We start from the raw sequence: 13,710 nt of genomic DNA on the forward strand, positions 1-13,710 counted from the left end.
GAACGTGAATGAACACAACGGAGAAACACACATAGACAGACACAGAGACAGAGACAGAGAGAGAGAGATGCTTTTGCAGCAACCGGATAAACAAGGAAGCCATCAAAGTATTTAACTGGATATTAAAAGCCTGAAGTTAACACCACTCTGAGAACATTTGGTTTAACGAGGCCTCTTGGCTGATTCTATTACTCAAGAAACTTAAACCCCACTGTAGTGACTTTTTAAATATGTTTGGTTGATATACTTACCACTCCATACCATTTCGGGGGGGGGGGGCCTCTCCTGCTAAGTCAAACAAACAGGCAGTGGGCAGACGTACTACACATGCAACACTGGAGCCAAGGTGAAATTCCTCTGTAGACAAAACTCAAACTTTGTAAATGGTGGAGGATTAATCATCATTCATTATAAGACTCAGCAGACATACAACCCCAAAGGTCTATTATACGGTTTTTGTTAGTGAAGGACAAACACTACATAGAGATTAAGGCCCAAATCTACTTCCTGGATTTAGCCCATTTAATGCACATGTACTGTGATGTGAACATCTGGTTTTTGAATGGAACTCCAAGACAAGACCTCCTTTTATTTGACAGCAAAAGCCAAATAATGTGATTTTTTTTTGTCTGAACAGAATGTAGTGAATACATCTACAGATCATTGACTGCGACAGTTTTTGTATAAACGCTGCAGAATTTACATCCCTCCTTTAAATTGTACAAGGAAAGATATTTCCTTTATGTAAAATAAAGCTATTCGATTTAAATTTAAATCACAAAGTCGAGCTGCAATAGAAAAGAGACATATTGCCTTATTTTCTCAAATAAAAGTCAGATAGTCCTCGTGACAAAAGCCTTGAGATAAAAAGACAAAACTCATTTCTAAAGCGTGTCAACAAAATAAAAATGCAGTACAGTGTGTGAATGAACACTGCAGTAGTGGTAGTTGAGTGTGGACTGCAGATTCAGCCATAACACTCAAAAGGTAAAGTGAGGGGGGAAAGGCAGCAGTGGATGTGAGGTGCCATGTAAGTGTGTGTGTGTGTGTGTGTGTGTGTGTGTGTGTGTGTGTGTGTGTGTGTGTGTGTGTGTGTGTGTGTGTGTGTGTGTGTGTGAGTGTGAGAGAGAGAGAGAGAGAGAGAGAGAGAGAGAGAGAGAGAGAGAGAGAGAGAGAGAGTGAGAGAGAGAGAGAGAGAGAGAGACGTCTGGCCCATGTTCCACCCTGCTTGATTAGCCATTAGCTAGTGGCTGCTCTCTCTGATCCCCCCCCACAGTAAGTGAATCTCTCGCCATCGTCGTCCAAGCCCAAGTGTGTGTGTACGTGGTCACAGTGTTGGACAGAATAGAAGCCTGTTGGACGGAGACAGAGAGCGCCTTTGGAAACTGTTAAAGTTAAGGAAATAAACAGTGAAAAAGAGAAATGGCAGCAAAGACCTGAACTCCTGGTGCCCTGGCATTTCTCTTTATGATGGATGAGTTCAGGGATCCTAGAATAAGGAGATGTGGGGGTTTTGGCCTCCTTAATATCTAACAATACATCGCTGTTAAGGCTGAATTATGTCTTTCACATCCTGGCAACAGATTTCCCATTAAACCAAAAGTGGCCACAGGACTAGTAAGAATGCAGTCTGAACACTGAAGATGTCAAAAAGAACTCAGGCATTATGGGGGGGGGGAGGATAACATTTCAAATGTCTGTGCTCTCTGTGTATGCACGTACGGGTTCCCATATTAACATGGGTGGGTCCTTATAATTTATATTTAACGTACAGAACAAAAAGCGAGTTGAATGTATCATGCTGTATACTGTTCACATCATCACTCTAGTCTTCAGAGTAATCTAAATACCCCAACCATGATTTTACATAATTACTAATGATTTAGTGCCAGGAGACACTGCAGTACATTCCCAGCCTACACTGACCACCTACATCCACTGGAAAGAATTAGTATGTTATGAGTTATGCATATGTACATTGCATTTTTTAACTCAATCCTGCAAAAACTATTCTCTTAACAGCTCTAAAGACAAAATAAATTTACTAAGTCTGTTGGCGTAACACAAAGATCAAAACAAATACAAGATTTCTCTGTATAATAGCACAAAATGTCAATTTTGCCTTTATCGGACAATTAAAAAAAACGCAAGACACTACAGCTCTATAGTATGTATTTTACACCCATTGCCCCCTAGAATTCCCCTAAAAATCATAATACATCTCAGGTAGATAAACAGATGCTGTGATTTCTTGCTTTAAGTCAATTATAGTACAAAGTCCTCAGCTCATTTGTAAATGGTTAACATTGTGTGATGGTGCTAGAAGGCAAAAACAGGCATCACAACACATTTATGTCTAAAACCTACATGTAAATAATTAAGCGGTTGTATTATTATTATTATTATTATTATTTTTAATATTTCGCACCAATGTTTCTCCATTAATTATCCAGCCTATTCATCCCGTTATTGTGTTGGACCTCACGTGACTTTACTTGCTTTGTCATGTGTTAATGAGTCTGCACTTAGTATTCAATAGCAAACCACCTGGACTTTGACTGGTGTCAGATCTCTGTCATGTGGCAGTCATACAGTGTCTGCACTTCCTCTCAGCAACCAGACAGTTTCTGTTGGAGCGCATTCAAAAAGCTCATCATTGAGTCATAACTTTGGAGACAAACACTGACGACAACTGTCGGGATGTTGACAAATGGAAACTTTGAGGTTCTCACCAGGATTGATGAAAGGGCATTACAAAGAGTAGCTGCTAGAGACTGTTAGAGACCGATACAGATAGAGTCGGGGACTACATTATTTCAATTACTTCCCAATTTCAAGCACGGAATTGACTCTCTTTTGTCCTTTCATACTCTGTGTAATGGATGTACTACAAGCTGAATTGTATCAAAGTACATTATGTCCTATGTTATTATTTTATTATTACATTATCAAAATATGTTTTTCATATAAAAGAATCAGACAGTTCTTGCTGTAAATCTAGTCTAAATGCTGGCTGTCTGAGGGTCGTGATACAGCGGAAGCTGGAGAACACACAACAAAGGGCCAGAAGAATATCCACCAAAGCCTCAGTTTGGGCTTCTAGCGCCAGTCAAAGCAATATCTGGAAACACTTTTTATCCTGCAACAACAAAAACATGCAGCATCCCAGAATTTAGGCCCAGCATAGCTGCATCAAACCACACTGCCCGCTATGGTCAGGCCTTAGAAAAGAGGCTTACACAGAAATCCAGCTAAACGCATAAGCCCAGCGGCTACATAGCATGACAACACAAGAGTGAGCCCAACCTTTGTCAGACTGAAGGTCTTGCAAGGTCATTGCAATACTGCGTATAACACTCACTCTTCACCCTGATTGTCTTCTAGCATGAAAGCAGCTTTGTGGTTGTAGGTGGAAGAAGGAAGGGGGTTCTCAGAAGAGAAATGTTCAAAAATGTTCCGTTTCAGTCTTGAGTAAATGTTATGATAATTTCATTTGCGTGAGTAATTGTGTCTGGTCTTGCAGACTGGTCTGGCACTGGTGTGCAGAGCAGGAGAACAAGTGAGAATCAGGCGGCAGGCCTATTGTTTATTGGATCAATTTAAAAAGGACTGGAGGAGTAGTGAAATATATGATTTGTCCATTTCCTTCCACCATGCATGTCTAGTAAACAAGGAGAAGCATTGAGACTCTTGACAGAGGGATCCACAGCTGTGTCCTCCTTTCTGCTGGAACACAATGTTCATTATAAAGACGTGTTTGGGATATCAAAGCATGCTGGCGTGTTGGTTTTAATATATTCTCCTTAAAACACAGAGACACAGGTTGCAGAAGATTATATGGTTCAAAAAATAATCTTTCCAAACCGATACACAAAGAAAAGGGCATGATCAACGAAAGTAACAATTACTGACTCTGAGAACACAACAAAATGCTTTAACCCTGCCATTTGTAACACAAACAAATTCCATAGCACAAAAAAAAAAAAAAAAAAAAAAATTTGCTGCTCTGACACAATTTCCATTCCTGTGTTGCTATAGGATTCCAAAAGGCAAAGACAACATGCTGGAGGCGTGAGAATTGGAAATGCAACAAGTTATCTCTCTTGTGCAACGTGCCTGTACATACATGTCTTTGTGTTATAGTGTGCTTAGATTACATAGATAAGCTATAGGCCTCCAGTCAGGCAGAAGGGCCTGTGGAGTGGGCTTGACTCTGGGGCTTTAGACATGCCAACAGCAGGAAGGAAATCAGGAAATCAGCAGAGCACAGGGACAATGACATTGAGATTAGAGATCAGTTAACCCCCTCCTTTGAGTGACTGACCTGTTTGCTCACTATGACTTCCTTTTAGACATAAGCGCACAATCTGTGAAACACACACACACACACTCAAACAACCTGCTGTACACTCACTAACCTAATCAAACTCATCCTCTTTTACTCTTCCCCTCTTCACAAACCGCTCTTGAAAGGAGTTGTGCACCATAGTTTTTCCTACATTTCGCAATATCGCAGGAATTAAATCAGCAGCTCCTGTTTTGCACCCACTCTCAGGCAGGTAATGGGTGAAGCGAACCAACCAGCAGGACTTTAATACTTATGACTAAAAGGCCAACTCACACCGCAATCAGGATGACATCATCTGATGGCTTGCAACCATTCTACAGTGGGATGACTGCAGACATAAAGTAAGATTTTTTTTTAAGAGAAGCTCTTGTACTCTGACCTCACCTGGCTTATCTCTTAGGCAAAGAAGGCTTTTCACCAGCAACACCCCTGGGGAGCTCGTCAATGCAAGAGGGAGGTTACACTGGGAAGGATTAGCTTAAAAAAAGGATTAAATGTCCAAGGACTGAAAACACAAAGGTAAGAGTCACTTGGCAGCTAAATGCTGCAACTGAATGTAAAATTTGACTTGGTTGTGTCACTTTGAAAAAGTTACTTACTCTGTCTCAAGGCTGCACAATGAGATCTTCTCTGTAACCTTTGAACAAGCCCTATCATGTCGAGGGAGAGTTTGTCAAGGTGTGCACGTAGACACTGCCTAGTTTCCTGACAGAGACGTGTGTGAATGGGTTGGATTAAATTTCCTGTATTTGCTCAGCAAGACAGGTAAGGACTTATAAATCTGTATCTACCACACTGTTATTTATCCTACTAGACAAATAACTCCAAGAAAAGAAAATCCTTGGAATCATTTTTGTTTTAACTCGTGGTTGTAGTTTCCATCTGATTCCTCATCCGTCTCAAAGATGGATCATTTATGGCAGCAATGAGGAAGATCATTTAAAAATTGTTTCTTGGCCAATCTGTTTTTATGGGCTTCTTTAATTTTTACTTGGCCATGAAGTGTTTCCTGGACATGATACTCATGGCAGAAATCCTACAACTCCTCCTTGGCCAAACTGACATGTTTGGAAAGGAATGCTGTTGTGTCCACGCTCTCCAGTCTCCCGCTGCTACTAAAGTGCCGATAAAACCTTTACAGGCCTACAAAACCTGTTTGCTGTAGCGGAATACAAATTTACAGAGTGAGTGTTTCAAGTCACGAACACAGATCTAATGTGGGCAAAGCTGTTTGAGAGACCGTAAAAATCACAGACACTGGGCAGATTATCTAATCGACATGCCAGCGTTGATGAACTGAGTTCTGTTTTACTCAATAAAATGATTACAGGTCACGGAAGGCAAAATTACTTTCTTTTTTGACAAACTTAAGCATTCATTTTAAGTGTTATTGTTTCAATTGGACCAAGAAGTTTTTGGTGGATGTAAATCTTTTATATGAAATCCCCAAACTACATTACAAAACAAATTACTTATTTTGAAATGTAATGCCTACAGTGTGATGTTGAATAAAAATCTAATTTTATTAACTTCCACATCCAGAATCACTGCATTACTCTCACACGACAGCAAAATAAACTGACTGCACCCCAGCTATTTGTATTTTTCACAGAATCAGAAACATGTGTTCCAAAAAGTGAAGTTATCATGATTTCTGACAGACGTTACGGTAAAACCTCATGTTCTCCCAAAACAAAATGTGAAGAGGTATGATTCACTTACACGCAGGACAATTACCATGTGGGACTCTGCCTTTTTGTTGCTTTTGTTACTGGAAGTCTTAAGTAGGCTGACAGACTTCCTTTAGAGGATAGGCAGCAGACCACACCTGCATTTATGGGAAAAAACAGGGATTTGAAAAGTAAATATTTAGAAATGGAAGCTTCAAAGCATTGTTGGAAAATCCTTCTGCTGCCAAATAATATTGAACTTTAATAAATCAAAATCAAGTGGAGCAGGTGCAATCTCTAAACAATGGCTGCCGATTCACATCAAGCAGACTGAATCAGTCCAATACTTACATCTGGTGTTGAATTCCAGACCTGCTCCATATTTTAGCATGATGTGAGGGAAGCCTGGATTATCAAAAAGTAATTGATAATGCAGTGTTATAAAGTTGATATAACACTTTTTTTTTTTTGTTAAATAATTTCTCTTTTCTTGTGTTTTGATGCAGATGGAACTATGCTTGTTAGCATTCACCATTTCACATTTCAACACTAAGGATTCAGTGTCAAACAAAAGAGGAAATACAAAAGGATACAAAGACTAAGAATAAGTAAAAAAAAAAAAAAAGGATAAATAAAAACATTTAGGTCTATCTCAACCAGATCTGCCAAGATGCCACTTAGAACATCATTGTACAGAAAGCCATCCTCTGGTCGTTGGTCCAGCAGGAACTTCAAGCGCAGGGAGGTGCTGTCTGTCAACATGATTAGCCTACCACTGGCTGATTTCCGCCACATCTCACATATTGGTAACGATGCCCACACAGACAGCTTTGGAGACCTTTCCTTCTTAAAGATGGGCCACAATCTGCTTCTACGAAGCTCCCAGAGCGAGCAGAATCTCTTCCTGGCCTGCCCTCCACCGCCAAAGCCCCCTCGTCTGAACCTGGATGAGGCCGAGGGCTCAGAGAGCCCCGACTTGCATATAGGCCACGTGCACAACACCTCCCAGAGGAGAAAGAAATGCAGCTCTATGCCACTGCTGGACAGTGAGGAAGGGGAAGCAGAGATGGAAAAGGAGGATGGGTACCAAAGAGGGAATAATGTCGCTCCAAATCTGGCTCACAGCCTTGGACGGGGAAGCCTGAATTCAGACAAGGATGAAGACTCCACAGAGACCTGTGACAAAACTGTTGGACAGCATAAGGAGGAAGACAGTGGCTTTTCATTCAGCTTCGACCTGGGCCCTTCCATCCTGGATGATGTTCTCCAGGTGATGGACAAACACCACAATTAGACAGCATAGTAGCCAGGTGTTAGATCAAAGATTTACTAAACGTTTGGAACAATAAGAGACCCTTCTTAGGAACACACTCCTGATTTTATGGAAAACCAATATCCTAAAGTGATGGTTATTGTGGAAATAAATCTGGAGATATCTGATTTTATGATCCCTGGGCAACAAGTATATAGACAAATAACCTTTGGTGAGAACTTGCCTCACCTAAATTTTAATGGAGGTAATCTACTATGACAATACGGATACACAGGACACAGGACTTTTGTTTATTTCAGTAAAAGATGTTACTTTTTGTAGCTGATACAGTAAATTTCTAGGATAAGAAGCTTACCCTTTTATAGAGCACCAGATATTGTGTGGTCCACAGCATTTGTTAAAAAATAAACATAATCTCAAAAGGTTAAACAAAAAAAATACAATTACACAAAGTTAATATTCTCCCTAAAATCACTCCTTACAGAGGTGATACAATGGTTAAGTTAATAATCGAATCGGATCGAATCGGATGTCAAACTCCAAGCACAACATATTTTCGAGCTTCTTTAACGTTCTTCCTTTGCCAATGTAATCCCCCACACAGCACAGCACTGAAAACGGCTGTTAAGGCTTAAGAGTGTTGTGTTTAAGAAAAGAAAAGTTGCGGCTGGAATCCAAGGTCCTCGAGCTGTGATGTCTTGGCTCTTGGCGTGCTTGCCAATCTATTGTGTGCAGAGGGCAATTTTTCCTCCGCACGCATCCCAGAGGCCCCACTCAAAGGTAGACCGAGGTACCCCCCATCTCTCATTCCCAACAATGCAGTGAAAACAAACACTTAGCTCTGCTTCCAATAAAAGCCAGCCAGTGGTGGCAGGTTGGGCTCCAGACCAAGCCAGGCCACAGGTCTAAGACCTTAGACGGAAAAAAATAAAAAGCCGGAACAGGCTGTTTTCTTAGCTGCAAATCAGAGTCCAATGCTCTGGTGAGTGGCGCACGAGAAGGAAAGTGGTAAAGGGTAATGTGATACTTCCACATATGCAGGGGGTGTCGAGGGAGGAGGACCAGAGACATCCATTACTGCAGCAAAGGTCCTGATGAGGGTTTAAACACTACCTTCTGACCAAACAGTCCGCCAACATGTGAAAAAAGCACGCTTGAATGTCACATATACACTGGCACAAAAGTAAAGAGAAACAAATATATGTACTCTATGTACATGTAAGCACGCAAAACTCTCAGTTGCTCGTCAAACTGAGATTTGTGCAATTTATATTTGACAACCTAGGTCCACTTTCCTCAGGTTTGGAGAGGAGAGTCAGGACAGAGCCTCAGTCTTTGCCTTAGTGGGGGGTTGCCAGGAAAGGCTGTGGGGCAAACCCAGAACCAGTCAAATTCCTAAGTTCCACACGGGTCATGCTGCAAAATATATACAAACCACAAGTGTCCTACTTCTAGCAATAGATTTAGAATTATATGCATGTCTAAACAGAAACAGCCATGTTTGTGGGTACGTCTACACTGTATATCTGTTTTGCCATCTCCCATTTTAAAGTGGATATCACTGACCATTTTCCTTGTATATGTTATGACAATAACACATCGTGAAACATTTTTTTGCATTGAAAAATGTACTGTTTTGTATTTGGGGGAAGTAAAGAAAAATATCTTTCACATTCCACGATTAGTGGTTTCGTGGATAGAACTGCTTGTGTCAACATTTTAAGAAAGCTCATATACGATTGTTTACACACCCTGATGGACAGACATTTAGTTGGCTTTTCAACTGTCACTGTGGAGGCAATTAGCCTTGCCTAACAGTTTTTAGAGAAATTATAGCGTTGGATTATCCACCACAACAACATTATTTCAACATGTCAAGCAGGATTTCACCTAGTCACAAATACTGTAACACAGTAAACTGAGCTTTGAAGCAACTGCTGAGTTGTTAGACATGCCCTGCTCTGTGACACACCTGTACCATGAAGAGGTGACATTTAATAGCTAACCAGGGTGTGTCTGCAATTTGTCAGACATTTCTATACAGCCTGCCTTTTCCAGATAAGCAGGAGAAGAGCTATTCAGTCAGACGGACTCTCCATTGGACAGTGTTCCCCTGTCTGCTATAATGGCCCTTAACCATCAAAGCCTCATTTATTCGCAAAAGAAAGAAAAATTGTGCCATGTCGGACAGACACTTTGAATACTAAGTAAGGGTAAAAAACGTTAACCTATAAAAAACAATATTTAAAAAAAAAAATACCAACAACGTATTTTTAATGCTCTTCAGCCCTTCTTGATATAAAAAACAGACATTTTATGAAAACCCATCCTTATTCTTTATAACTTTCAAGAATGAACTTTTCCTGCAGACAATAGACCTTGGCTGCTATGACTCTGTCTACACAAGAGTGCTCAGTGTGAAGAATCACAAACTTGTGCTCAAAAAGTGTTCAGCCACATGACTGATTTGAGAAGAAAGAGTCTGTAATGGAGGACAAATTATCTTGTCTGCGCAGCACAAACTGGCCCGAGCTGTGAAGTATCCCGATCACATCTGGTACTACTTCTCCCCCTCCAAAAATCTAAACTTCATACCGAATACCAAGAAACCCTGTCATCTCACTAAAGAGTTGCATTTATGAGTTATTTATTTTGTCAGGTACTAACTAAAGAACTAAAAATATTGTTTTGGGAAATAAGAGATGTGTCCGTCTACTGTAATTGCATCTACCAGTACAACCCAATGCTAATGAAATATGCTGCATGGTTTTACACACAAAAAGGGGATTTTTTTTAAACTGATATTGTTTATGCTGTCTGTATCATGTCAGAACGTATTATCAGGCTATAGATGGTGAGGGCCAAGCCAATCCACAACAGCTATTCCCTCTCATGACACGCATGATGAACTGGGTGTACACACAATAATTATGAAAATCTTACCACATTATAATCACACCGGGCAATTTATTCTGTGTCTGATGAAAAAAATTCAAACACATAGCTATTGTAAACCAGTGTATCTTTTCTATGAACTGTATGGTCTTTTATTCCTTGAGGGTCCCACTACATGTACACTATACATCACCAATAACTCCAAATGCACATAATGAGATATACTGCCCATCTCTCTCCTATATCCATTCAAATGTGATACACAATATTATTAATATAATTTCCTCCTTTTGGGTCTGATCACAGCAAAATACAAAAGCCTGCTGGTCTCCTTCTTAGAAGTCCCTTATCTGCACTTAGAGAGGGGGGGAGACCAAGGTTGAATGTGCCAACAGCATGGCCACATACAGAGCATCTTATCCAGATTTAGGGGCTATTTTAGGTGAGAGTGCACTTTTCGAGCACTAGCACACTGGCGGGCTGGAAAAACAATCCCAGAATAGCTGATCTGCTGCATCTGGTTTGTGTCGTGACAAGCCTCTTCAGCTCTAGATGGAAGAAGCAGGCGTAGAAAGCTCAAATTAAAATCCTTTATGATAGATTTCCGTTAAAAATGTGGGTACGCTAAACTACGCAATAAACCATGAATCAAGACACAGTGATTAACGATGGTATTATATCTACGGAAACACAAACATTACGTCTGGCAAAGACAAAGCAAATGGTTAGATAGTGATTCTATATCCAAGACAGTCTGGAAGGTGAGATATGAATCATTCGTCAGACTCAATCAGCCACACACGTGAAATCATATTTTGATGCAGCAGCCGTTCACAGCTCTCATTAAACATTATCTGAGCCCTGCACCCCACACGGGCCATAATTACACACCACAAAAAAAACAGTGTATTATCTTTACTTCAGGTTCAGTCAAGCACCTTGACTCGTTCAGAATTCAAAGATTTGCAGCAATACAATGCTAGAAGAAATGCTAGCGTTAATGAGAATGACTTAAGCACTTACGTCTGTCAAAAGGATAAAGACACAACAAAGAACAGTCTGGAGATGAAACTAGATCCTTTCCCAAAAGATGGGGCTGAATTAAGTCAGGAATACCACAAGGTGTGTAGAAGATGTGGCCCTTCCCTATTTTGAAATGTTTAATACCCATGGTGGGTAAAACTAGGTGAATGCAGTGGGATTGGTATAAATTATGTCATATGTGCTGTCATAACCACCCACTCCCCACTCTTAATTAGGCCCCAGATTCATTTAGTGAGTACAGCAGTGCTGGAACTGAAGCTGAGGCTGAGTCATCTGTGACTCTGAGCTCCCTGTAGTGAGACCCTGACTCTCTGAGCACTGTTTGGATTGATGAGGTTAAAGAAGCAAGTCCTCACCCAAGCTGCTCCTATGTGATTGCAGCTGGATGGTGTGGGGCAATGGCGGGGTAGACGACAGGAGAGGAATCTGATTTTTAGATTTCAGATAGAGTCCGGGGAGAAGGACCTCCAATGCTTTGGCTTCTTATTACCTCTATCTCTCTTTCTCAAATGCCCCCCATGTCCACTGACCCCAGGCCAGATGTGGAACAACATTACTAATATCTACACTGGTTCACCCCATTATGTCATGTGGGGCCTCTTTAATGAGAAGTATTCTCGCTGAGAGCTAATGCGAAAATTACCCGGACATAGTAATGTTTTTATTCTAGAGTGCAGGACAAAAAAAAAAGATGAAGCAATCAGCTTTGGATATCTGTAAGGCAACCCGATTTACCATAATAACATTTAAAGAGATTAGTGTGACAAGTCCCAGTGTGCATGCAGAGTCTCACATGGGGGGGGGTCACTGAGACACCGCACTGAGTTGAGGGGTGAAACCCAGTTCAGCAGCAGCTCTCGAGACCCAGATAAGTAGACGGAGAGAGTCTACCGATCGCCAATCTCTCACAGGTAAAGATCACAATATAGGAAAAGTACATCACAGGGAAAAACATTACTTCATACTAATCTAATGACAAGAAAGAAAAACTTAGATTCTCAGTGGACATAGTTGAAATGAGATTATCATGGACAGGAAAAGAGTTAGTGTGCCTTTGGTGTCTGCATGTGGTCTGGCAGCAAAAGACAAAATATTAGGCATGCAAAATCAATTAAAAAAAGTCGAGATTGCAGTACGGACTACTGTGATTTCCGAATCACAAGAGGCAACACATCAGAGGGAAAATGTTTTAAGATAATTTTTCTCAATAAAACATTTTAGGTTTGGAAGAAGGTAAATCCTTCAAATTCAAAATTAGACCCCGACCCCTCAGAAGAAAGATGTTAAAATGTTCAATAATCAAAAAGAAAATTTAAAAAGAAAAAATACTATTTTATCATTAATAGCAATATAGAGACCCAGGTCTTACGTGCCAGGCTACCATTATCGCACACTGCTTCTTCTTGGTTGCTATGTAAAGCACAGCATTCCTAGGATCTCCCAGGTCAGGCCTGTTAATGAGTAGCTGACCGGGTGCTTTGGGCCAGTGCCTCACCACTCCAAAGCAAATAAACTGAGGCCCATTTAACCAAACACATTGCTCTAGACCAGGCGAGGGGAGTGCAAGCACTGGGGTAATATTAGCACCACTCCTCAGAAGGTTTACATACTTCACTTTGTGGGACAGTGTTTAGGCAATAGTATTTGTGTTGGAAGCTGTGTACATGGGAAGATTTTGTAACATACAGCTGATATGCTTTACAAGAGAGGAAGAGAATTATAACAATACACTTTTGGGTTATACTGGTACCTGTAAAGACATGAACTGGCCAGGTTGAGATGCTGGAGCAATAACCTCGGGCTGTCCTTCGAGCCATGAAATCTTCAAAGGATTTTCACTCAGGCCACTTTCATTCTTAGTTGCCAGCTCCTAAAAAAAATAAAAAAGTTTGTTAGTGGATCTTCGGATGGTTTCTCTACCAGTATATTATTAGAAGAAGAAAAAAAAAAAAAAAAAAACCATTCTCCTTGTCCTGAAAGCTGTAAAAAAATTGTGTTGTATCCATCCTACACCTGGGTATTATATAGGCTACATATGAAAAACAGGTGTAGACGAGGACAAAGGTGTATTGTAACTGGGCCAACTCCCAGAGCTAGGCTGGGACCTGGAGATGGGCAGGCAGAGACCACAGAACCTGTGCCCAGATCCGTGTGGACTGGCAGACATGTTCTCTGGAGGGAAACCACACGTTGTGGGGAGGAAACCACAACAAAATAGTACAACATCACGACAAAGGGCCTGAGGATCCAGACAGTGTGGAACAATGAAGCGGCTCAAGTTCTTCCGTCCAATGGTTCCCATCAGCACAGAGATCTCTACACTACGGAATGATTAAAACATCCGTTTAGGTCGGCGAAACTGCCCTGAGGCTGGGAAGTCTTTGACAGTTGTCATTCTTAGTAATAATCAAACTCAGCAGGTGACTAGAGACTTCGAGGCAAGTGAGTGGTAAACAAATGTGGCTCCATGCAAATGTCTG

General features: G+C 40.9%; 2 protein-coding genes across 5 annotated transcripts in view; one reads left to right on the top strand and one right to left on the bottom strand.

Annotated features, from left to right (window-relative positions):
• dnajc17 (DnaJ (Hsp40) homolog, subfamily C, member 17) overlaps nt 1-13,710 on the bottom strand; it is a 32,920-nt gene that overhangs the window by 4,791 nt on the left and 14,419 nt on the right. The window contains exons 10-11 of one of the 2 annotated variants that reach the window (XM_031279243.2): nt 12,981-13,100; nt 6,012-6,176 (exon numbers count right to left, since the gene is read on the bottom strand). In XM_031279243.2, coding sequence (XP_031135103.1) covers nt 6,129-6,176; nt 12,981-13,100 — 168 coding nt within the window. In that variant the 3' untranslated portion in view covers nt 6,012-6,128. Of the gene's footprint in view, nt 1-6,011; nt 6,177-12,980; nt 13,101-13,710 lie in introns of those variants that run through there. The other variant, XM_031279242.2, reaches the window with a different exon arrangement.
• LOC116035883 (cdc42 effector protein 3) lies at nt 4,417-8,967 on the top strand. 3 transcript variants are annotated; one of them, XM_031279245.2, is made up of 2 exons: nt 4,417-4,867; nt 6,525-8,967. In XM_031279245.2, exon 2 carries the CDS (start codon nt 6,689-6,691, stop codon nt 7,310-7,312), a length of 624 nt encoding a protein of 207 aa, XP_031135105.1. In that variant the 5' UTR covers nt 4,417-4,867; nt 6,525-6,688; the 3' UTR covers nt 7,313-8,967. The 3 variants fall into 3 exon arrangements, with proteins under 3 accessions (XP_031135105.1, XP_031135104.1, XP_035850876.1); XM_031279244.2 differs by lacking the exon at nt 4,417-4,867 and adding an exon at nt 4,937-5,113; XM_035994983.1 differs by lacking the exon at nt 4,417-4,867 and adding an exon at nt 5,161-5,532.

This window comes from Sander lucioperca, chromosome 18 (genome assembly GCF_008315115.2).
Source record: "Sander lucioperca isolate FBNREF2018 chromosome 18, SLUC_FBN_1.2, whole genome shotgun sequence".
Classification (NCBI taxonomy): Eukaryota; Metazoa; Chordata; class Actinopteri; order Perciformes; family Percidae; genus Sander; species Sander lucioperca.

Coding starts and splice junctions, on each gene's coding strand:
- LOC116035883 (XM_031279245.2), top strand. CDS start 6,689: ATGCCACTTAGAACATCATTGTACAGAAAGCCATCCTCTGGTCGTTGG.